The sequence below is a fragment of the Trachypithecus francoisi genome, unplaced genomic scaffold (assembly GCF_009764315.1).
Source record: "Trachypithecus francoisi isolate TF-2019V2 unplaced genomic scaffold, Tfra_2.0 Lachesis_group11, whole genome shotgun sequence".
Lineage (NCBI taxonomy): Eukaryota > Metazoa > Chordata > Mammalia > Primates > Cercopithecidae > Trachypithecus > Trachypithecus francoisi.
In genome coordinates, this window is record NW_022681456.1 from 129,837,917 (window position 1) to 129,863,841 (window position 25,925).

Here is a 25,925-nt window from a genome sequence, read left to right on the forward strand (position 1 = left end):
GAGCATTTCCACAGGGTTACAAGAACAAAACGCACAGCCCCCAGATGGGCCACAGCTGCCCTTTCTTCCTCAATGCCCTCTGTGAGTTCTCAGATCAAGCAAACTCATTCGTCTATTACTTAATTCTACATTAGCCCCAAATGTCATCTTGCAAGCTTTCTTCTGATGCTTAGGTGACCCCCAAGACCACATCTTCCCAGATGCAAGACATCACTTGCCAAGTCTTTACAGATGACCCAAGGAAAAATCAAATTCTCTGTGGAATCTCCACAGGAAAAGTCAAAAAAATAAACTGTTAGGGATGGTCCAGACAGGCTGCAAAGCAATGAGTCCCAGGGACATCCAACAGGCTGCCCATTGGACTGCATCGAGTATCGCATAGAGCCAAGGAAGCACAGGTCCCAAGGTACCTCCTCCAGACCGCGGGGAGGGAAGGCACTTTGGAGGCCGAGGTGGGAGGACAGCTTGAGCCCGGGAGTTTGAGACCAGCTTAGGACAGCAAGACCCTGTTTCTTCAAAAAAAAATTACAAAAATTTGCCGGGTGTAGTGTCACATGCCTTGTAGTCCCAGCTACTGAGGAGGCTGAGGTGGGAAGATGGCTTGAGCCCGGGAGGCAAAGGTTGCAGTGAGCGGAGATCACACCACTGCCCTCCAGCCTGGGTGACAGAGTGAGACCCTGTCTCAAGAAAACCAAAAAGATGACAAATTCAAAGTTCCTGGCACATAATACATGCTCTAGAATACAGTGGTAGTAATCATTACTAGTATACAGTGGTAATCATTACTAGTATACAGTGGTAATCATTACTAGTATACAGTGGTAATCGTTACTAGAATACAGTGGTAATCATTACTAGTATACAGTGGTAATCATTACTAGAATACAGTGGTAATCATTACTAGAATACAGTGGCAATCATTACTAGTATACAGTGGTAATCATTACTAGAATACAGTGGTAATCATTACTAGTATACAGTGGTAATTGTTACTAGTATACAGTGGTAATCATTACTAGAATACAGTGGTAATCATTACTAGTATACAGTGGTAATCATTACTAGTACGATCAAAGTAAATGGCAGCTAGAGGGAAGATGTGACCCAAAACCCCTGGAGCCCGGTCAGGCCATGGAAAGAGTTTGGTTAAATATACAAATGTGAATAGCAGGGATTTCCATCTGCAGTCTTTAAGCCATGGCTGGAAGACAAGTTCAGATGCCTTCTTGCCCATAAGTGGGATCAATATCTCCATGGCAGGTCTTTTCAGTGCAATATTTTAATATGAAAGACAGAGACAAAGTTTCCAGAAAGAACCGTCAGGCAACAGGGAGTTTAGTTCACAAGAGATTTATCAGAGATGTCTGTGGTTGTGTGGATGATTGGTTTGCTGCAGAGTGATATATTTAGGCTTTTTCCCACATCTTTCTCTAAAGTCCCGTCAGAGATTTCTTTATGACATTATAATGCTAATCCTTTCAAAAATTTTTGAAAAATTTGACAGGTTTTACGTAAGTGTGCATGTATGTGTATATATGCATGTAAACATACAATTTTTAGAAGCCTAGAAGTTGCATAAATATACTGTATTCCCATTCCTAGCATCCTCCTGTTACCAGATATACCGATGGTATATTGCTTTCCAATGGGATTCTGCACAACTGACAATGGTAATCCTAGGATTACGAACCAAGAACATGAAAGCTAAAATATGAAGAGGTGGGTTTTTCAAAATGCTTTACCTGTGTGAAAACCTACTGCCTATTTACCCCCCAAAATGTTTGAGAGAGTAGAAAGACGTCTTCTTTCACTCTATAATTCACATTTTCTCTCCTTCCAATCTGACCATCGTATTTTCATTAATTTCCTTTTACATTTTATCCTCAGATACATACTTCTTCACATCTTTATCTTCCCTCTTCCTCCAGTTATTTCTGACACTCATTCAATCTTTACTCTCTCCACTCTCTCACCTTTCTGCTTTCTCCATCAATAATGCAGTTAATGGAAATTATCTAACATTTGTCACAAAGAGGCAACAGGTCCCTGGAAGTATTTAATAGCAGATAATTCTGGTGAAGCCCCAATACCAATAAAGCTAGACGTCTGCTTTGCCCAAATTTGGCATTTCACTCCCCAAAGTTGCCTAAGGAAGCTGTCAATCACTTTTCCATTTATTCACATCATACAGAAGCACACTGTCTGGAAGGAAGCCTGGCCTGGCTAAAATAGCAGAGTTTATTTCCACCGTCAACCTCTATAGCACTCTGTTTCTAACCTTCCTCTCTCTCTCGACAGCCCCACTTCTTGAAATTTAATCTAAATTGCTCAATTCCTTTCAAGATCCTGAAACATCAAACAAGCAAATCACAACATTTTGGGGGTTGCCACCCTCTCTCAGTGATTCGTTTGTTGTAATTGCCCTAGATGCCATCCTTATCCTTAAGCCCCGAATTTATAGACCTAGAGATAGGGACAGGAGAAAGGATAGAGCTCGTATGGAGATATGACTTAGAGTGACATCGATTTGCTCTGATAACTGGAGGGGCTGGGAAGCTCTCAGGGAGGATATGTCTGTCCTCCTTTGCCTGTGTCTGGAAGGGCTCAGGCTGTCCTTCCCCTCTCTTCCCCGCCTCCCCCAACTCTCAGCCCTGCTTGGGTCCAATTAACCCTTAGTAATTCACCTTGGATGATTAAGGGCCTGAAAAATCACAGCCAAATCATAACAAAACCCATTCTGCAGAAAAGAGGGGAAAGGGTGGAGAAGGCTATATGAGTTTGGTTGTGTGGTGCTCTGCCCACCAGCAGGTAAACAGAATGGGGTATTGAGAGCAGAAAGCAATCTTGTCCAGCTGAATGGGAAAACTGATAGTTAAGACTGTCAATAGCAGAAACACAGAATGCCTTTCCAATGGCTCTGCTTTTGTCTAAATCCTGCCCTTCCCTAGGCCTGTGCCCACTGCCTCTCCCACACCTTTCCCAAAGACCTCAGGCCTGGGACTGCCCCTCCTCTGGCACCAGTGGAGGGAATTTTGTACCAGTCATTATCATTTTTTATCCAAGTAACCTGACTCCTCAACCAAAAGGTATTTTTTAGTCCCTTGCCACATACTGCTACCCAATCAATATTTATTTGACTATGATGAGCATACAAAGATGATTCTGATTCTTACGCTGACGACAGCCTCAATCAAGTGCCACTTCTCAAGTGAAGCCTTTCCTGACTCCCACTGTAGAATTTTGGTGCCAGAAAGGCCCAGAGAGATTCTTGAGCCCTCTCTCCCTTCTCTCAACTACCATTACCTGCTTCTCGAACTGGTTCTTGTCTCCCCAGTCTGATTATAAATTCCTCGAGGGTGAGAACCTCTCCTTGCCCCAATCCAAACACACCCACAACACCCCCACAGCGACCGGGAAGAGGGGTGATACTAACCCCTCTCTTGTTTTGTTACCCTCCCAGTGTTGAATTAGAAGGCACTCAATAATAAAAATAACAATACCTTCCATTTGAACGCTACACGATTTACAAAGAGCTTTTAAAAACATTATCTCTAATGAGATAATGCTCCTCACAAAAAGCCTGGGTGTTAAGTAGGTATAATCAGCTCTAAGTGACAGATGGAAACTGAGGCTCAGGAGGGTCAAGTGACTTGCCCAAGGAGAGTCAGGTTCGCATTTCTGGTGTGGGCTCAGCATTTTCCTCTACACTGCAGGGCCTCTCCAGAGACTTTAAAACATCCCTAGCATGAAATGACTATCAGGCAAATTGAGGCAAGAAAGACAAATTCCAGGAAAGCTCACTCCTGCCATGAAATCCCACACTTGACCATACTTGACATTTACAGTATTCAAGATTTAATCTAGTGTTTTCCCCACAAGCCCATGGGCTACTTAAGCCCACAGGTACCATGCCTTCTCTCACAGAATGCCCCTTGCCCAGTGCCTGGTACACAGTAAGCACTCAATAAATGGTAATAAAATGAGCAAATGATCACAAAATAAATGAGCAAGCAAACACATGTATAAACCTACAACGAGAGGCGTATTGAAGCTATAAATGTAACCAAGAATAGATTTCAACTCTAGAGGAATCCACAAGTGTAAGAAAAGCTGATTTCAGTTTATAGAATTACAAATGTTTGAGATAAAACAGCCCTAACACAAGCAAAGACCCAGCAGAATAAACAAAGAGTTTTATTATTTAGCTCCAAAAGGCCAAAACCAGGAATTCTACATTGGAGAAAATGAAAAGAAAAAAAAGTTATTCAGGCAGAAAGCTCTTCCGATTCCAAAAGGATAAATTAACTATAACCTTTTTTTTTTTTTTTACAAAAATAGAAATAAACAAGCTTTACTAGAAATGGCTAGCTACAGGGAGAAATAGGACTTCAGCAAGTCAGAATTTAAAGTCTTGCTAATAGGTAATGACAGCAGGCAGCTCTTAGCAGCTCAGCATCTCCCCAACAGTTAAAACAGCCTTAAACACATACACTTTTTGTGCATGCTAATTGAGTTTTCAGTTTAACAATCTCTCCAATATAGCGCTGACCTCCTGTCCACCTCTAATACAGCAGAGGGTTGGAAATTTGCTCAGTTCTTTCCCTGCTATGTTCTCTTTCCTCCTAGAACCCTCCCCTCGACCCTCATGACAGGTGTGGCTTTACTTCAGACTGACACAGTCTACTCCCCACAAAGACTGGTAGGTCCTCCTCACTCTTTCATCCCTTTCATTCAGCAAGTCTCAAGTTTTATGATTTAGGGATCACTTTAGCAGGATGAAAAACTCCACAAACAATCTACCCTAAAACATTTTTTCAATCATAATTTAAGACAAATGTCATCTTCATGAGACAACCCCCGTTTCCATGAAATACAGTGACCATGAGTTTGGGTTTTGTTTTTTCAGTAGCATGGGTAAAATATTAAAACAAATATAGTCACACCCCAAACCTAAACATTTTAGAGGTGAGTTATAAATGAATAAATTGTCAGGCCTCTGAGCCCAAGCCAAGCCATCGCACCCCCTGTGACTTGCACGTGTACGCCCAGATGGCCTGAAGTAACTGAAGAATCACAAAAGAAGTGCAAATGCCCTGCCTCGTCTTAACTGATGACATTCCACCACAAAAGAAGTGAAAATGGTCGGTCCTTGCCTTAAGCAATGACAATATTTGTGAAATTCCTTTTCCTGGCTCATCCCAGCTCAAAAAGCTCCCCCACTGAGCACCTTGTGACCCCCACTCCTGCCCGCCAGAGAACAACCCCCCTTTGACTGTAATTTTCCTTTACCTACCCAAATCCTATAAAACGGCCCCACCCTTATCTCCCTTCGCTGACTCTCTTTTCGGACTCAGCCCGCCTGCGCCCAGGTGATTAAAAAGCTTTATTGCCCACATAAAGCCTGTTTGGTGGTCTCTTCACACGGACGTGCATGACATAAATAATTATTTAAATAGATACTGAATACCTGTCTGCCTTAGAAGGATGCCCTGTGAAGGCAGGAACTGTGTGTGTTTTAAGCACTGTTGTGTTTCATACATGATAGGTGCTCAATAGACAATTTCTGAATGGATGAAAGCAGACCACCTTAAGAATGATCTTAGACTGAACTTTGGAAATTCCGTGTTTATATGTCAAAATGATATCTTTCATATGGAACGGGGTCTCTTCTTTTCCTTACCTGGAATCCCAGCACTCCTACCACTGGCCCAGACAATTCCTCTACACCCTTCAAGACGGCACTCAAGCCCAGCTTCTTCCAAGAAATCATTTCCACCACTCCAATTCATGCTAACCACTGCCTTATTGGCTTTCTAATGATCACACTACAGTCAGAATCCTGCAGAAAGCTCCTAATTTTTCCATGTGTCTTATTTCTGTTTTCTCAACATTTACACAGTAGCGACGAGCCCTCCTGCGTGCCCACATGGTGCTGACCACAAGCAAGGGAGCAGGGATCAGTTCATCTTTGTTTGACTGGACCAACTAATGAGCCTCCTGCAACCAATACCAGTGATTATAAACTCACAGTCAAACGTCTTCAGGCAGCTAAACAGTAAACTGAAGACACAACTTACATCATACAGATAGCATGTAAATAGCACTGGGTGTTGGGGTGGGGTGAAGAGAGGAAATAGCAAATGAAAGGGTGGGCATTGGGGTGGGGCGGGGAGAAAAATCACAGGAAGGCTCTACATCACTAGAGGAGGTACCACGATCCAACCAAATCCAGGAAACCCCACATGAATGACCTTCTCAACAAAGTCCTTTACAGTTTACCCCTAATTACAGTCTTGTTATCTCCTGATGACGGGGATACATTCTGAGAAATGAGTCGTTAGGTGATTTCGTTGTTGTGTGAACATCATAGAGTGCACTTACACTAACCTGCATGGCACAGCCCACAACACACGCAGACCGCACGCTACAGCCTCGTGCTCCCAGGCCACAGACCGTGCCTGTGACTGTATGGAATGTTGTAGCAACGGTCGCACAACGGTAAGTATTTGTATATCTAAACATGTCTAAACATAGATGAGGTACAGTAAAAATAATCTATAAAAGATAAAAAAATGGTGCACCTGTATAGGGCACTTCCCATGAATGGAGCTTGCAGGACTGGAGGTTGCTCTGTGTGAGTCAGTGAGTGAGTGGTGAGTGAATGTGAGGGCCTAGGACATTACAGGACACTACTGTGGACATTACAAACATTGTACACTTAGGCTACACTACATGTATTTTACAGATTTTCTAGGCCAGGCGCAGTGGCTCACGCCTGGAATCCCAGCACTTTGGGAGACCAAGGCGGGTGGATCACCTGAGGTCAGGAGTTCGAGACCAGCCTGGCCAACATGGTGAAACCCCATCGGTACTAAAAATACAAAACTTAGGCGGGCGCAGTGGCGGGCACCTGTAATCCCAGCTACTCGGGAAGCTGAGGCAGGAGAATCACTTGAACCCAGGAGGCAGAGCTTGCAGTGAGCTGAGACAGCACCACTGCACTCCAGCCTGCGTGACAGAGAGAGAAAGACTCCATCTCAAAAAAAAAAAAAAAAATTAAAGATTTTCTTTCTTCAATTAAAAATTAACCTTAGCTTACTGTAACTTTTTTACTTTACAAACCTTTTAATTTTTTAACTCTTCTGTCATAACACTTAGCTTAAAACACAAACACATTGTACAGCTGGACAAAAATACTTTTCTTTTATCCATATTCTATAAGCTTTTTTCTATTTGCAACATTTTTTTTAACTCTTAAGGTTTTTGTTAAAAACTAAGACACAGGCCAGGCGCGGTGGCTCAAGCCTGTAATCCCAGCACTTTGGGAGGCCAAGACGGGTGGATCACGAGGTCAGGAGATCCAGACCATCCTGGCTAACACGGTGAAACCTCGTCTCTACTAAAAAATACAAAAAACTAGCCGGGCGCGGTGGCGGGCGCCTGTAGTCCCAGCTACTCAGGAGGCTGAGGCAGGAGAATGGTGTGAACCCGGGAGGCGGAGCTTGCAGTGAGCTGAGATCCGGCCACTGCCCTCCAGCCTGGGCGGCAGAGCGAGACTCCGTCTCAAAAAAAAAAAAAAAAACAAAAAAAACCTAAGACACACATTAGCCTAGGCCAGGATCGTCAATATCAAGGATCAGGATCCTTGGTCAGGATCGTCAATATCACTGTCTTCCACATCTTGTCCCACTGGAAGGTCTTCAGGGAAAATACACAAGGAGCTGCATCTCCTATGATGACAACACCTTCTTATGGCTACCTCCGGAAGGACTTGCCCGAGGCTGTTTTACAGTTAACGTTTGTTTTAATAAGTAGGAGTATACACTAAAATAACAGTTAAAAGTATAGTGTAGTAAATACATAAGTCAGTAACACAGTCCTTTATTATCAAGTATTGTGTACTATACGGAACTGTCTGTGCCAGACTCCGATAAGACTGTCAGCGCAGTGGGTTTGTTTACAACAGCACCACTGCACCATTACGATGGCAAGAAGATAGGGAGGTTGCGACTCCGTGATAGTTTTATAGGACTACCATCGTACACGTGCTCTGTCGCTGATCAGACCCTTGTTTTTGTTTGTTTGTTTGTTTGTTTGAGATGGAGTCTCGCTGTGTCGCCCAGGCTGGAGTGCAGGGGCGCGATCTCGGCTCACCGCAAGCTCCACCTCCCGGGTTTATGTCATTCTCCTGCCTCAGTCTCCCGAGTAGCTGGGACTATAGGCACCACGCCCGCCACCACGCCTGGCTAATTTTTGTATTTTTAGTAGAGACGGGGTTTCACTGAGTTAGCCAGGATGGTCTCAATCTCCTGACCTTGTGATCCACCCGCCTCAGCCTCCCAAAGTGCTGGGATTACAGGCATGACAGACCCTTGTTACGCAGTGCCTAACTGTACAATCCACCCCAAGTGGTCCTTGGGAGATGGTGGGAGGTGGCCTGTGTAAGGCACAGAGCTGCACACTGCAGCACTCACAAGCATTAGGCTTCCTCACCACCGTTACGTGCCAGGTAGTGGCTGACCCCGCCAGACCAGGGACCTCCCCGCTCAGTGCTGCCTCCTCTATACGGAGTCTTGTCCCAAGGAGGCAGTGCTCCCCAAATGAATGGAAAGTAGTGGATACCCTTCCCACATTATCCCTTCAAAGGGCCGCCTGGCTTCCACTTTATGGTATCTGGGTTATTATGGTAGCTGGGTTATTATGGTTTACACAGGACTGTTCACCACCCCAGCTGCCATAAAGGAAAGGGTCGAGCTTGAAAATGCAGTCTGCCTCACCCCACTTCCAGACAGATGGGGGCCAAGCGCTTTCAGATATACAGCAATCTGGGTGTCCAGAGCTCTGTCTCCACACTCCTTTCCCCTGAGGCCAAAGTCTACCCAGGGCCAGACCCGCTAAGGAGTGGCCGGCTACATGGGCTAACCCTCTGGAACCTCGCAGCCCCCACAGGCGAGGACCTTGAGTGCTCATTACGGAGCTTGCACCCCTTTCGGAGTGACCAGAAAGGTTTCTCTTGTGGATCTGGATGTAGAGAAGTTGCCAGGGAAATGAAGACTGGATGGCCAAGCCCACAGTGTACAGAAAAGAGACAGGAAAACACCCCACAGGAGCCTTGTGTCCCGGAAGCTTCTGGCAGGTCCCTTTGACATGTTTCCATGACCGACTTCCCTTCAAGAAATGGCAGCTCGCACCATCCAGGGCTTTCTTCCCCAGTGAGCTCTGGCCAGGCCCTCTGGCAACCACATCAACTGCTCTGGGAATGCTAAAGTCAAGGCCGTAACCTTCACCTATCTCTGCTACCTTCCTAAACCTCCTCCAGATCCTTCCTGCGCCTCTGGAGCCTTGGGAAGTGCACAGACCTGCCAACGTCACACTCAGAGCAAACTCCTCATGCTGGCCCACATAATTCAGCCCTGTCTGCCCCTCCAACCCCACTCACATCCTCCTTCATCTCCCTCCTGAGCAGCAGCCACGGTGGGCCCTGCTGTCCCCTGCCTGCACGCTCCTCCCCAGGTCTGCCCACAGCCAGCCCATCTTGTCACCACCTTTCAGCCCCAGCGTCACCTCCTCAGAGAGACCCTCCTGCCTACTCACTCCAGGTGGGCCCTCACCCTGGAACTCTCCATCTCATTCGCTCCTTTACTTTCTCCATAGTATTAATATTCACAACGCTCTGAAAGCATTGTGTGTGTGAAGTTGCCAGTTGTTTACCGACCGGCATCATAAGAATGTAAGCTCCATGAGGGCAGAGACCCCACGCATCCTTGTTTCTGCACATCCTGCATTTCCAGCACCTAGCCTGGTACACAGTAGGCATTTAATAAATAGGACAGAATGAATGCATGAAGGAATGTGCTCATATCAAGTCAAATGGTCTACTTGTCAGGCAAAAGACGACCGATGCACAGAACATAAAAGAATCCTCTAAATATACGCCTCTCCTAGATTGTGAAAAATGAACAAACAGAGGTCAAGAGAAGCAGACACTTGCCCAAGGTCACTCAGCTGGTGAGGAGCAGAGAGAAGTCTGGGGTGGAAACTTCCTGGCCTCTCGCCTGGTGCTCTCTCAGCCAGGCCACACCTTGCCAGAATCCCTAGTCCACGCACAGCTTCTCTTCTTCACACATTCATTCAGTTATTTATTCAGCAAATACTCATCGAGTGCCTTCTATGTTTCGGGAACTGTGTTAAGAACATAGGCCAGGCCGGGCGCGGTGGCTCAAGCCTGTAATCCCAGCACTTTGGGAGGCCGAGATGGGCAGATCACGAGGTCAGGAGATCGAGACCATCCTGGCTAACACGGTGAAACCCTGTCTCTACTAAAAAATATAAAATTTAGCCGGGCATGGTGGCGGGCGCCTGTAGTCCCAGCTACTCCGGAGGCTGAGCCAGGAGAATGGTGTGAACCCGGGAGGTGGAGGTTGCAGTGAGCCGAGATCGCGCCACTGCACCCCAGCCTGGGCGACACAGCGAGACTCCATTTCAAAAAACAAAAAGAACATAGGCCAAACCAAAAGTGACTGGAAGGCCCTTAGTCTGCAATCCCAAAGAAATCACCCCACAGCCGTGAAAAATGGATCCTCTTGCTGGAGGGTCTCTGACCATTCTGCAAATCGTCCACCTGCCGTGACTGTTCCCAGAGTCAGCTGGGGCCTGTCCCTGTCCCAGGACAGAGGTTCTCTGGTTATGGGACAGGTCCTCTGCCAAAACATGACAACACACAGCCGCATGGGCAGTGAGAGAGGGGTCTGCAGGAAGGGACACCCTCCAAAGCTCCTAGCCTGGTACACAGCACCAGGAGCTGCCTGGGTCACCGCTGGTCCACCAAGAGCTGCTCATCCTGTTTGGACTGAACTGTGGCAGAGATAAGTCCCTGCTGAGACCCCTGCCAACCCTGATTCACAGCACCCTGAGAGCCAGGGAGGAGGCCAGCCCTTCCCTGGATGGCCTTGGTGCTTAGGGAGCCAGAAGCCAGGGCATGTTGCATGAGGCCTGCTGTGTCCTGGGAGCGGCCTTACCCCCGGCACCTCCTGTTCACACTCTGTATCCTCCCATCTTTAGGGTGCATGTCTGAGGCCAGCGGGCAGCGGAGGCAGAGAATGAGGAGGCATTGCTGCTAAGCTGCAGGACTAAGCTATAATTGGAGGACCTCAGTGGGGCATGAGATCTCCTCTGCCACACATGCTACTGTCCCTCAGGCAGCTGTGCTGTAATCGGGTACAGAAGCCCACACTGCCTGGAGGTAACAGGCAAGGGCAGCAGCCCAGTCAGGACCAGTATCCACACTGAAGCACACCTTCCTTTAAGAAACACTCTCTGTAACAGCCTGGTCTGGCCTCACAGACACGCACAGGGCTCCAGCTGTACTCCAGGTACTGCACTGGATCTGTGTAGACGTGATCCCTTCTTGCACAGGGCTCGCTGCTGGTGAGAGGTGCAGATGGACTTTATTTGGAAATAAAGTCTTTGCAGACGGACTCATGTGAAAATGAGGTTATACTGGATTAAGGTGAAGGAGCCCTAATCCAATGTCTGCCGTCCTTATCAGAGGAGGGAAAGCTGGGCACACACAGAAAATCACCCAGGGGAGTGCACCATGTGAAGCTGGAGGTAGAGATCTGGAGTGAGGCACCTGGAAGTCAAGGGATGCCAGGCACTGCCAGCAACACCGGAGCCAGGGCAGGAGCACGGAACACGCTCCTCAGAGTGCCCAGAGGAACCAATGCTACTGACATCTGGATTTTGAAACTCTGGCCTCTGGAACTGTAAGACAACAAATTTCGATTGTTTTAAGCCACCAAATGTGTGGTATTTTCACAGCAGTGCTAGAAAACAAATATGATGAGGGACACAGACGAGTAAGTAGGAGGCTAAACGTGCTTAGATAGGGGTCATCTAGAATGCTACGGAAACAGAGAGGGCAGCACCAAAGCCAGTCACGGAGGAGCAGAGAAAAATTCCTACAAGAAGGGACTCCAAGTCTGGGCCTTGGGGATTGTCTAAGTCCATTTGTGTTGCTACAAAGGAATACCTGAGGCAGGGTTACTCAAAAAGAAAAGAAGTGTATTTGGCTCACGGTTCTGCAGACTGCACAAGACGCATGCCTCCAGCATCTGCTTCTGGGTGCTTCCACTCAGTCTGCTTCCACTCATGGCAGAAGGGGAAGGGGAGCCCAGCATGTGCAGAGATCACAGGGCTGAAAGACCATGTTGGGCTTCACCTCTCTCCGGGATAACCTCTGGAACATTCCTCTGATGGGCAGGGAGTGTGGAAGTGACCCCGGCCCGCTGCTGGTCACTCTCTTACCTGCTCTCTCTAGTCAGTCTGTCAGAGGTGGGACTCGGAGCCACGTCCTGGCCTTCGACACCTTTTCCCACAAGGCCCGTCCCTATCAACTCTGCCCAACTACCAGGGTTCAAACATCTCCACATTGTGAGCTGTGTACACAGCCCAGTCCTCAAACATAACATCCACCACCTGCTACCTGCCTTCCCCCACACAACCAAGATCCATCTGCAAGCACAGGCCGCACCAAGGCTTGTGCTTCCCGGCCCTGTGAGGCTGGCCTGGCCACAGGGACCACAGCACTTCCAGTCAGATCTGATGAAGCCTCGGTGCAGACACGAGGTCTCTTCCCGGATATCCCAGCCCTCCTTATTCTTGATGCCTGACCCTGTTCCTCAGGACACAAAGACACCGGGGAGAGAGGCTGCCCCAGGCCACGTTTCTGACTACGTGCCTGAGAGCCCGGAGAGTGAAGCCCTGGGGTTTCCCCACAATTTCTGCTATGCGTTTGAGGAAGGGGTCTGCAAGTCGCAGGACAGCACCGAACGAACTACTCAGCAGCTGCACTCAGCTGTGCCGGAGTTCAGCTAGACTCCATGAGAAAACAAGGAGTGGCCTGTATGAGCTCCCGGCAGGGGCGCCTGTATGAGGCGATGCGCCGGCTCCGGGACTGCACACAAAGACAGGGTCCCCTGGCCTGGCGCTCCCGGACCCCAGCAGCTCTGCCAGGCTCTTGGCAGCAGGCAGGTTATGGCCGCACCACTCACCATCCATCTTGGAAAGGTCAAGAACTAAATGTGCAACTTGGCTTTTAGTTCTTTTGCATCTCTAAGTTATCTTGAGAGGAGGCTGAGGAAAAAGGTTCGTAGAGGAATGTGCCAGAAAAAAAAAAAGTACATATTTTAGAGACAAATATATCTGTCTAGTTTTAATCATAACAGTAATAATGATCGTGATAATGCCTCTACGTTTATATGGCACTTTGCATTTTTCCAGAGCATTTAAAAAAATAAAGATGGGGTCTCGCTCCATCACCCTGGTGTAATCACAGCCCACTGCTGCCTTGAACTCCTGAGCTGAAGCACTCCTCCCACCTCAGCCTCCTAAGCAGCTAAAACTACAGGTACAAGCCACCAGGCCCAGCTAATGTGTGTGTCTGTACATATATAGTACATTTTTTTTTGGTAGAGCTGGGTAGAGCATTTCTATCTATACTCTCATTTGCCCTTGCCATAACTCAGTGAAGTAGGAATTACTATCTTTATTTCACAGCCAAGAAACCTAAAACTCAGAGAAGTGAAGTACCAAGACCGTGCCGCTAGGCAGGGGTAGAAGTGGAACCAGAGCCCAGGGCTACGACCTGCAGCTCAGCACTCTCTTACTACCCATCCCACATCCTGGTGTTCAGGCCGTAGCTCTATGATGATCTCCACATCTCCAGCAGGGCCCAGGGTGCGCAGGCAGAACCTGTGGAGCCTCTCAGCATGAGAGGGGGACTGCTGTCACCTGGGCGGGACGCCACGGGGGTCCCCCACAGGTTATGCTCTGAGCCCTGCCAACCACCAGTCTGACTGGGATTCCATGAAGGCCCCAAGTTCAAATGCAGACCCAGGCAGCTCCCAGGATCTGCTTCCAAGGTCTTAGTCCACCAGAAGGGTCCCTCAAGTTTTAAGCTTGTCTCAGAAAGTCAAGCTGATTCCGGGTTCCCTCACCCCAACGAGAGATCCTCATCTATTTAGGAGGAGGTCTGGGGGCCTGTTTGGTTGAGGATCTCAGGTAATATGAATCACCAATCCCTGGGAAAATATGGCCACAAGGCCAAGTCTACCTCTCAGGTGGTAGCAGATGAAAAAGCCTTCCCTTTGCCTACCCCTTATGCTTTCCAAATGGCATGGCCTGGGGGCTCCGTGGCATGCCCCTAGGACCCCTACAGACACCACCCAGCCCGGGGACATTCACTCCCTCCTTCACTGTTGCTCCTCCCCTGGTCTTCTTGGTAAAAACAGAAGTGCACACACTCCATAAACTCTAGGTGAGAGCCTGATAATTAAGGCACCGTATTCAAAGCAAAATACCTCTCTCATTTTCACCTTAGTTGGGGGCCACACAGCATAGCAATTAAAAGCACAGACCTGGGAGCCACACACCCAGGCTAGAATCCCAGCTCCACTGCTTCATAGCTATGCAACCTTGGGCAAGTTAGTTCATTGGCCTGTGCCCCTTCCTCATCTTTAAAATGGGGTGATTATAAGAAAGGTCTCATGGGGTAGTCAAGGGGACTAAATGAGTTAACACATGGACCATAGTCAGAGCAATGCCAGCAGCATTAAGGGCTGACGTTATTGCTGCTATTATTATTAGTCAGAAGGCGCCAATCCAACAACTTCAATCATACAGAAACTAGAGAGAACAAAGAGGATAAAGGAAAAAAATGGCTAAGAAGCCAAAATCAATGTTATAAAACCCATAAATTAAAGCTAATGCACTTTATTCATAAGTAAGCCCCGCAGGTCCTCAATCAGAATCTGTTTACTCTAACTCTGCACATAACTGTAATGGACTTGATCAACTGATTCCCAAGCCCGCAGGAGAGAGGGGGGAGCAAATTAATTGGGCTGGTGCTGGAGGAAGGTGACACCCCACCAGGGAGGTGCATGAAAGGCGCACCCCAAATCTTCCCCAGGTCAGGACATTCTGGGACCCTCTGGGGGTTGCTCAGTTCTCCTGACAGCTGCCCAGCATTACAACAGGTGCAACCACTGAAATTCCTAAGAATTGTATAGTCCCAGAAAAAGGATGAAACACGTCCAGATTTTTCTTTTAAGGATCCAGGGATTTGTATTTTATATTCTGGAAAGACTTCCTTCAAATGTACTTAAATTACAAGAAGTTTGGTATATGAAAGGGGTTCTATTACATGAACAGTGGGTTTATTTGGAACATTCCCCCCCCCCAAAATGAATAAAGACGGATAAAACTGGAGCAAGAGGTGCCACCATATTTAGACTTCAAATCATCATCTCTCTTTTCCCATCCGCTGGCAAACACAGAGCAAACAATGCTTTCTCCTCTCTCTGAAATATTTAGTGAGCAAACACTGAGTCAAACAATTGCTCCAGGCTCTCTGCAGGTTTATGACCATGAGATTCAGCACAAACCCATCCAGAAGCTGCCATCTATTTTAAAATGCTATGTTCCTGATGAAGACAGTCCTGTGGTCTTTGCTGCTTTCCTACACCAGCCTTGCAACGTGTGTCATCCTGTTTCCAGCTCTGTCCTTTCTCCTAATGCATCGGTTCTTGGGGCAACAGTTTTCTCCTCTGTGGTTTTAATACAGCAGCATTTCCCGAAGGTGTGAGCCCGGGAACACCATTCTTCAAGACGACTGTGACAGTATGAGTGGGAAAGGTGATGTGCTGGCTGGCTGGTCCAGGGACTCATGGAGCACCTTACCACATAAGGAGGCAGCTGTAGCAGAATGGCTAAGAACACAGACCAGGAGATGCTTCACCCACATCTGCATGGCCATGACTTCGCTTCAGGGCTACATCGCACAGGGTGAATTATTTACATTCTCTGAGCTTCTGTGTGCTCATCTATAGAATGGGATAATAACATCTCATCGTGCTATAACCATGTTTCGATGCATTTATACACAAGGCACTTAGAGCAGCATCTATGTGGTATGAACTCATAAGTAGTGTCTGTTGCTATTGTGGTAAAGGCTTGGAGAAGTCTTATAATAATGTATTTACCTTTGGCTAACTTGGTGCTTACCGAATTTATTTTGCAACAGAACCAAGTTTTGATTTTTTTTTAACAAAATCTGTTAATACTGCTACAGAGTGTTTAATCTTTAAACCATTTTCACATATACCTCATTGGATACTCACAGCGACCCTACACATCCCAGGGAACACCGCAAATAACCCAAGCTGCGGTTTCATACAGTCCTAAGCTCCCACTCCAGCCCTGCCACTGCCTCGCCAAGTCACCTTACTCCCCTGAGATTTCACTTTCTTATCTGAAATAAAGGGACAACACCTCACAGGATCCACTCACTCACCCAGGGTTCACTCAGCAGATATTTACGGAGAGCCTTACGTGTGTCTGTTACTGCCAAAGCACTGGGGATACAGCCGTGAACAAGAGGGATACGTTCTTGAACCTCAAGTAAACAAATAAATAGAAAGGATAATTTACAGTTGTAGAGATTAGAAACATTGCACACGGCCGGGCGCGGTGGCTCACGCCTGTAATCCCAGCACTTTGGGAGGCCGAGGCGGGCGGATCACGAGGTCAGGAGATCGAGACCACAGTGAAACCCCGTCTCTACTAAAAGTACAAAAAAAGTTAGCCAGGCGAGGTGGCGGGTGCCTGTAGTCCCAGCTACTTGGGAGGCTGAGGCAGGAGAATGGCGTGAACCCGGGAGGCGGAGCTTGCAGTGAGCTGAGATCCGGCCACTGCACTCCAGCCTGGGCAACAGAGCGAGACGCCGTCTCAAAAATATAAATAAATAAATAAATAAAAACAAAAAGAAACATGGCACGCAAAGCACTGGCACCTAGTGGTCACTCAATAAAGGCAATTACAATGACTAAGCAAGCGTTACTACTCCACGTGCCAAAAGAGATACCAACAGAGAGGTTGAGTGACTGACCTAAGGCCACACAGTTCAGATCTCTCCTCCTAGGTCAGTGCCTGCAACTGTAGCTCTGGCATAGCTTTTAAGACACACCCACACCCAGGTCCCACTCAGACCCATTCGGCAGGAAAATCTGAGGGGAGACCTGACTCAGTAGAGGCACGTTCCCAACGCACTGTGTCAAGCTCATTCTCTCATCCAAAAACAGGCTCTGCACCCTGCCTTCCACACCCCACTGCACAGCACAGGAGAGGGTGTGTGTACATGATACAGTGGCTATGTGGTTTGTTCCTTGCAGTTATCTATTAGTGTATTTTATAACCCTAGCATTTCTGCAAACCCTAACGCCCGCTGCATCAGGACTACACATATGAGATAGCAAAAATAATAAAGCTCATTTCCTTATCACCATTATTGCTGATGCATGAAAGCCCCACAAAAAGACTTCTCACTCTGAGGCAAACCTGATAATAAAAGAAAACACAGTTCACTGCAGGGAGAAGAGGGGAACCCAAACTGGCATGTTCATTCACTTCTCAAAGCATGGGGGCCGACAGGGCTCAGAGGCATCTCCGACCTTGCGGTGGTGGTCCAAGTGCAGGGCCCCAGGTCGCGAGATTCAAAGCAGCACTGCGTGGGAGTGGGGGAACCTCAGGCTGACAGGCACCTCCTGGCAAGAGACACACAAAGCCTGGGTGGGGGAGTGGGGTCCCCCACCAGTGCTCTCCCTCTGGGGCTCTTCTCTGGCCATTAATGGATCCCCGCTTCTCTCCCTGTGTAGTCAGAGGCAAGGGTGAGCACACAGACACCAATCCTGCTGGGTCAGAGCTGCCAAAAAGCACAGCATTTTGGTCTCCTCTCTCCCACCCTTCTGAGGCCAAAGCTAGCGCAAGGTGCCAATGACCCTGACTTACCCCCAGGGACCAAGTGGAGGGGAGGGGCCTTCAGCCTGGTTTAGAGTTCTAAAGAGCAACACACATTCGCCTGTGCTGGGCATGTCCTGTGAAGTTTACTTACGTTAACTCACTTAATCCTCTCAACCAGGTTATGATGCGACTCTCGTTGCCCCAAGTTTACACCAACAAACGGGCAAATCTGACATTTCAACCTTCTTCCTAGTTGAGCTCAAGCCCCTCTGACAGACGGCTTCTCCTCTCACAGCCTCTGAAGGAAGAAAGCCCAGCCAAAGGATGATCCCTTTTCTGGCCTCATCCCTTCTTCTCTCCACCTCCACTTCAAGCCTGGCTCTCTTGCTCCAGAAAGTACATGCACTGTTCTTTGCACAAGGTCAAATGCCAAATATATTCTCTTAATATTTCAACTCAAGCCAAGTCTTTGTGGACTTCAGGGTATGCAGAGAAGAGGGAGTTTTCCACACACAGTGAGTCGGCTCCGCTTGCAGAGCTTGTTCAAAAGACATCAGACAATCGACCTAACAGGTGACAGCTCTTGGTAGACGGGAGTTACAGCGGCTATATTAAAATCATGTGCTACATAGAGGTGGTATTGCCAATAACAGCACTGAGTCTAAAGAATGTCATGGCATGGCCCAGTTCAGCTTTCATTATGCTTCACTAGCATGAGGAAAAGATAACAAAGATGACGGATTTTGGTGTAAAAGTGTATGTTAGATGGAGCCTACAACAAACAGACTTTAAATAATGCAAGAGAGATCTTAAAAAAAAAAAAAAAAAACTCTATTCTGGAATACTTTTCATCTCTTGGAAACAGAAGAAAGCAAAGTGTTAGAAAAATAAGGGGAGATTAAATTAAGCAGGTGGGAGAAAGGAAAGGGCCTGCGAGAGAATGGGTGGAAGCCGATGAGTTTGCGAGGGAATCTGAGAGCAGGAGCAAGCACAGATGTGAATTTGCAAGTGTGTGTGAAAAGAAGAATCTTTTCTAATTCTGTGACAGTGTGAGTGTGCTTTGCTAAACAGATTATTCTTGAACCCAATGGAGTGGGAAAGCTCTCAGCAGTTGACATGTGTCGTCTTTCTGCTTGGATCCTAAAGGGAACTTGTGGGTAGACAGAGCTGATTGCGGAGGGAGCTGAAGGTGGATCCAGTCACACCATGAGGAACATTCTAGGTCACTGTTCTCAAAGAGCAGCCCAGGACCACTTGCATCAGAATCCCAGGGGAGCTTATTAAAACTTCCAACTCCCAGGGCCCACTCCAGAATCAGAATTCCTGGGAGCAGGGCCTGGCAACACGCATTTTAATCATCTCTAGGATCTTATGCCACAGGGGTTGACAGCCACTGCTGCAGGTGCATCAGCATCTCTTCTTTGCTATTTCTCAGAGCAGGGCTCTGAAATAGCAATTCTTTAATGTTTTTTTTAAAAGCTATGAAACCAATGGAGGATTTCTCAAGCTTCGTTTTTGGGGTACATAAACGATTTGGGGCAACCCACTCTGGCACAATGGGAATGTTTCAAGCATTGAACCTCAGCAAACCGTTGTCATGCACCTAGTACTTCAGGGCCTCCATAGGGGTACAGACACAGATCAATATCCTCTTCTCTTACTTTCGGCCCTAAGCTCAGCTCTTCTCACAGTCAGGCCAATCCTCATGTCATTGGCCTTGAGTTGCCATGAGCCACGCTTTTGAACTACCGACCAGCCCCTCTTGGATATCTTAAACTCTGTTTCCTTAGCTTCTAAGACTCCACTCTCAGCAGGTTGCCCTCCTTCCTCTCGGGCTAAGCCTTCCTGACACGTGGTGTATGTCCTTCCTTTGCTCCTCTTCCTCTACCCTCTGCAAACGTCACTGTTCTCCGGGGTCCGGCTGTGGTCACTGCTACCCTCCCGCTCCACCCTGATGCAGGTGCTCTGGACCATACCTACAGCTTCTCCTTGTGTCTCTCCTCCTGTTGCCCCCAAGTCTCCATCCTCAGCATAAACAGTCTCCTGGGCTGCAGGCCCCTGTCGACAGCCCATGGGACATCTCCAACCTCATGCTCCACGGGCTCCTCCACCTGACAATCATCAATCGTACACATCATTCCCTGCCCCTCAAATATGACCTTCCTCCTAAAGTCTTTCTCCTGGCCAAGGGCACCTGGCTCCTCATATCACCATCCTGGGATCCAGCTCTCTCCTTCACCCATGCATGATATCCATCTGGTTACTCGTCCAGGCAAGCTTGCCTCCTAAATCCACTGCCCCTTCTCTATCCTTATTGTCACCATCATCTGGACTCTGGCAAGCTTTCTTTTTCTCTTCACAGTGAGGCCTCCATCTGAGCCATCTGCCTCATGCTGCAAGAGCACTCCTCTGCTGTTAAAGCCTTTGAGCCTCCTCCTCACCTGCAGTTAAGTCCAACAGTTTGCATGGGCCATCAAGCCCCCATCACCCAGCTCTTCTCATTCCCTCAAAACCAGCACCCCTTCCGCTGGTCCTAAAGAATGTGACCACAGGGCCTTTGCACATGAGTATACTTCAGCCTGAAGTATCTCTTACAGCATCCTCTTGAGAGACGCAATGCAAATATGTCAACCTATATGAAACTTGCCATGAATCCTTTCTCTACAGCAAAATGAATCAGTTCTTCCACCCTGACCCCTTATAAGACCTTTCACCATTTGAAACATCTGTTTACAGGTTTATCTTCCCTATTAATCACAGTACTTATTTGTTGGTATAGATGTTTGGCAAATGACTACACACACACACACAAGCTAGACCAGTGGAAGGAGAGACCAGAGGGAGGACAGCAGGAAGGAGGCAACTGTAAGAGTCCAGGAAAAAAGCAACAGGGCCTGGGTTAGGGTGACAAGGATGACGATGATGACAACAACAACAATAGTATCCAGCACTATGAACAAGAGCCAACACTTAGCCCTTACTAAGGTGCTCTCCTAAGGGCTTTACATACTTGGACTCATTTAATCTTCAAAACAACCCTATGAGATAGGTACTGTCATTATTGTTATTTCCATTTCATAAATGAAGAAACTAAGGCACAGGAAGTCTAAACAAATGACTTTGAGAATAGAAAGAAGGCTAAATGTGATACATTGCAAATTACAATCTCCAAGACTGGATTCCTGCTCAGATGGGCACGGCAAGGGGAAGAAGATGTCAGAGATGGTTCTGTGTGACAACAAGGCCAGTGATGCCATCAATGTGGCCAAGGGAAAAGAAAAGGAGCAGCATTCACCTGGGCTATGTTTTGTTTTCTTCAGCGGGACAGGGTCATGTGGCAGGAGAGAGAATGAGTTCTATTTGGGGCTTGTTTGAGGTATCGGTAAGACATCCTGGCACATATAATTGTCACTGCCAACCCTACTCTTCCCTAGAATCCTCTGAGATCACTTCCATTTTACAAGCTGGGGAACTGAGGTTTGGAAAGATTAAATAACCTCAGATTAAGATTCAGACTTAATTTTTTTTTTTTTTTTTTTTTTGAGGCAGAGTCTTGCTCTGCCGCCCAGGCTGGAGTGAGTGGCGCGATCTCGGCTCACTGCAAGCTCCGCCTCCCGGGTTCACACCATTCTCCTGCCTCAGCCTCCCGAGTAACTGGGACTACAAGTGCCCACCATCACACCCAGCTAATTTTGTTTTTGTATTTTTAGTAGAGACAGGGTTTTACCGTGTTAGCCAGGATGGTCTCAATCTCCTGACCTTGTGATCCACCCGCCTCGACCTCCCAAAGTGCTGGGGTTGCAGGCGTGAACCGCTACGCCCAGCCCAGACTTAATCTTAAAGTGGAGAAGCCAAGATTTGAAGTCAGGTCTGTCCAAGTCAAGTTTTGCTCTGCCCAAGAGGCCAGTTCTTCCTGAAGTTGACTAATCACTGGCATCCCTGTGAGGAATTCTTTTTAATGCACATCCCCAGACCATGCCCCAGAACTACTAAATGTGAATCGGATTCACCAGGGTGCTGGGGTCTGCATGGTTGGAGTTCTCTGGGGTTGTAATGATGTGCAGATTTTGAGGTCGCTGCGCCTGACCACAGGCCTCTCCAATGCAGGAAATACTGGGCCAGGCCTTTGGAAAGGCTTAGCACTGGAGATGTCAGTCTTAGCAACAATTTACCGGGAAAGGGAACTTAAATCTGTGGACACAGAGGAGCTCTCCAAGGGGAGAGTGGAGAAGAAAATCAGAGGGCTCAGGACAGAAGCCTAGTAAACGTTCATGCAGACACAGGAAGAGAGGCTGGAAGAAGCAAGGGGAGAATGTGTTTTGAAAAGGGGGCATCTGCAGAGATGCTGCAGCTTGAAGATGCTGTAGAGAGCAAGGACCGGGAGGCGAGGTCACAGCACTCGCAATGGGTTTCTCCATGGGGCTGAATCATGTTCTGATTTATTAGCTGATGTGAGGTAGTGTTTATTTGTCTGTTTTAGGGGTTTTCTGATGCTCCCCCCACCGATCCCCCCTCCCTCCCCCTTCAGCTGGCAGCATTCACTGCCCCAGGGAAAGTGCGACCCTGTGACCGTGGAATGCGGAGAATAAGGACTCATCTGCAGCTTTATTGAGGTATCATTGCTATACCATAAAATTCAGCCATTGTAAGTACGCAATCCGATGATGTTTGATAAAGTTACACGGTTGTGCAAGCAGCCTCATCATCTCGTGTAGAATATTGCCATCACTCTGCAGTGTGATAAAAACCCACCATCCCTCCCGCATCATCTGTACCCAGCAACCTCACTCCAGCTCCAGAATAAGTCTAGGGTGACCTCTTGTCCTCTCCTACGAGCCCCTCTACTCCAGGAGGTCCAAGGTTGAGGGGTCTCAGCCAGCCCAAGGTTTCCCTCTAGCTCAGTAACTCAAGCGGCTCCCTTAAACCTCCCGAGAACCGAGGGATGAAGGGGCTACATGTGGCCATGTCTAGGACCTAAGAAAAACCAAACTCCTCTACCCACTTTCACCACTGCTTGGGCCTTGGGCAGCCCAAAGCATCATCAGCTTAAGAACAAGATATGGATTCTCTTTGGAACCAAGGCTCCTCTTTAAAAATTGCAGATTAAATGTTAAACTGCGGGAGGGTTGGGAGGACCATGGCAGGGGAAGGAGGTGGCTGCACAGGGAAGAAACAGAACCAAGGGAAGCAGACACTTCCTGCTTCAGGGAGACACTCTGGCTTGTATTTATTTTGACACAGTAAAGATTTCTTGCCCCTTAAGAGACAAGGTCACGCTTCAGACAGCCTCATGGACGGCGGCCGATGCTCTGCCTTCCGACTCCGGCCACGTCATCACTCAGTGCCGTGCCCAGCTTTGACATTTTTGGAGCCTGTCCCCAACAAATGGCCCCAAGCCAAGCCACAAGACACCACAGCCCACAGGCGGCGAACACCTTACCTGCTATGCATCAGCGGCTACCTGAAAAAACTGGGGTGACAGCAGAGAAGTTAAAATGTGCATCAGATTGTTTTTGCTGAAAGGGCCCAAGGAAATGTCGAAGGTTACAAAACACAAGAACAACCATGTGATGGCATCAGCCCAGCAGCTGTGGAAAGGAGAATCCTACAAGCTGCCTGCTTCTTTTGAACACCATCTCATTGGATGGTCCCATCTCAGTAATTAAAGGAAGGTGCTCATGGCAGGGGAAAGATGGTGGCTCTGATGACCAAACATGCCATGTGGAAATCATGTGAAGAGTGACGGCGTCTCTGCAATGGAGGGGGAGAAAGACACGGGATGTTCCCTGAGTGCCTTTCGTAGAGGCATCCTGGAGTGCCCCAATTTTGCCAACTGCATTCCAGAGCTCTTTTCCGCACATGCCCAGACGGAGCAAAAGTCTTTGTAATGACTTCAAGCTCAGCCAAAAGTAAACACTCTCTCCACTTTTTCCATGGATCAATTCTAACCCCGAATTGCCAGAGCTGGCCCCTCAACAATCCAAATGGAAAGCCGCCTTTCCTAATAAAAGAAAGCCTTTCTAACTCAATAATAACATCTTGGCTGCAAAAGCAAACGTTCCTAAAAGCTTCCTAGAAATTATTTATCAAGCAGCAACGCTCCAGATCACCTGAGAAAACCCCACCAATGGAACAAAGACATTCAAAGTTAATACAACACACAACCCAAGAATAGGTGTTTGCTGCAGCAAACACCTCACTCACAACTTTTGCAGCCCATCTTGTAGCAGTCATGGGATTTGCTACTAAACACACACACACACACACACACCCAGCTCACCACCACCTAAGCGGAATATTCTTTTGGAAAACAGGCCGGGATGAGACAGGTGCTGATTTGAATCAAGAGTAAAATAGCATGCGGGATGTGAGCTCTGCAGGGCTTCTGTACATGCCAAACACATGGCTCACTTCTCTCCCACATTTCATGAATCTATGTGATCTGAACACAGTTCTCCATCGAGTGAAAAAGCAGAGACTTGAGGATGGTGGACTTACCAGGTTGGAATTAGTGGCGTTGGAATCATCTTCTGGAAAGGGAATATAGATCGCTAAGGCCACACAATTGGCAAAAATAGTCAGTAAAATAATTATTTCAAATGGTCTGAGAAAGGGAGTTAAGGAAGTTAATGCCACAGAAAACACAAGTGAAACAAACAGACATGTACGTATTTTTTCAAATGAATCAAAGATTCATAAGAATTTTGTTTAAACAATGCATTCCAAGCCCCTTGCATTCTGAAAAGAAACATATGCCTTTTTAAGTACTGCTAGTGGGTCCCCGCCAACATTTTCCCTAATATGTCAAAAGCAGTGGAGGCCAGTCGCGTGCCAGAGTAAACACAGAGTTCTAAAAACTTTTCTCCCCTCTTTTATTTATTTGGATTGCACTGGTCTTCATCCTTCCCCATGTGTGCCTGGGGTTGCCTCTAAAGAGCATGGCCTGTGCCAAGCACCCCGTTTCTTCACGGCTTACACCGAGCGGCCTGTGGGCCCACCTGGAACGGGGGACATGCGTGGAATGGGATTCTAAGACAGAGAGACTTCCCCTGGGTTTCATTGACATTTGGAGATTTTATTTTTAATCTTTTAAACTAAAGTTAAGAGTGGTTTTCCATTTCTTCTCATTCTCTGACAGGATCCAGAGATCCTGAAGACCACCAAGAGCATGGCAGGGTGTCCGTCCTGAGTGAGTACAGGGAAGGAAGGCTGTCTCCTCTTTAAGGCTGAGTCTCACAGACAGCATAGAAACACCTTTGGTCTGCAGAGGTCCTGCTTCAGCAGGCAAAGCTTTAATTCCAAGACCTCTTGATTTTTCCTTGGTGTGTGCTGGGCTCTAGCGGGACAGTCCAAGGTTCCCTCACCAGGAGCAGTGCAGGCAGAGGTTCCCATGCCCTGACTTCTTCATCACATTTTCAGGGAAGGACACACTCTCAAGAGAAAAATCAGCTAATGTGATAACACCCCTTCCAACGGGACCACCCCACACCCTCCATGGAAGGGCCTGTCTATGCTCTTCCAGCTCCATTCCCACCTACCCCGCTCCCATTGCCCAGTTTGCAGCCCAGTTTGTAGCCCAGTTTGTGGAGTCTCACAGGAGGAGGAAGACAGAGAAGGGTGGAGATCCGGGGTGAGGGGACCACCATAATTCTCTCAGGGAAATCCATACTCACAAAGTTAGTGAATACTGAGGCAGAAAGAGACCTTAGAGATTATTCAGTCTAACACTCTGAGGCCCAGAGAGCCTGAGAAACTTTCCCAAGGCCCCACAGCAGGTTGGTGACCAGCTGAGACTAGAACCCAGATTTCCCAATCACCAAGTCCAGCGTTCACTCCCCTGCCACAGATGGCCTTCTGACGTGTTCACCGGCAACCCTGGGCCAGGGTCACAGAATTGTGAACTGGGAGGAACCCGAGTGATTATCTTAGCACTGGTCTCCCTAGCCCTGTGGGTACTTCTGAGGACCCATTTTCCTGCAGAACATTTTCTGTGTCCACCTTGATATCAAAAAAGATCCCACACAGTGGACCCGTCAATCTCCCAACTTTGCAGGTGTGAAAAGTAAAGCAGCCAGTCCAAGACCCCGAGCTGGCACACAGCAGAGCCTGGACCGGAACCCAGACTGACT

The 25,925-nt window shown here is 47.8% G+C and overlaps 1 protein-coding gene across 38 annotated transcripts in view; it reads right to left on the reverse strand.

Moving 5' to 3' along the window:
* The window catches only part of LOC117090701 (voltage-dependent L-type calcium channel subunit alpha-1C), a 744,659-nt gene that overhangs the window by 562,889 nt on the left and 155,845 nt on the right, over positions 1-25,925 (reverse strand). For all 38 annotated transcript variants that reach the window (XM_033223225.1, XM_033223240.1, XM_033223224.1 and 35 more), the window contains exon 3: positions 24,295-24,400. In XM_033223225.1, coding sequence (XP_033079116.1) covers positions 24,295-24,400 — 106 coding nt within the window. The remainder of the gene's footprint in view (positions 1-24,294; positions 24,401-25,925) is intronic.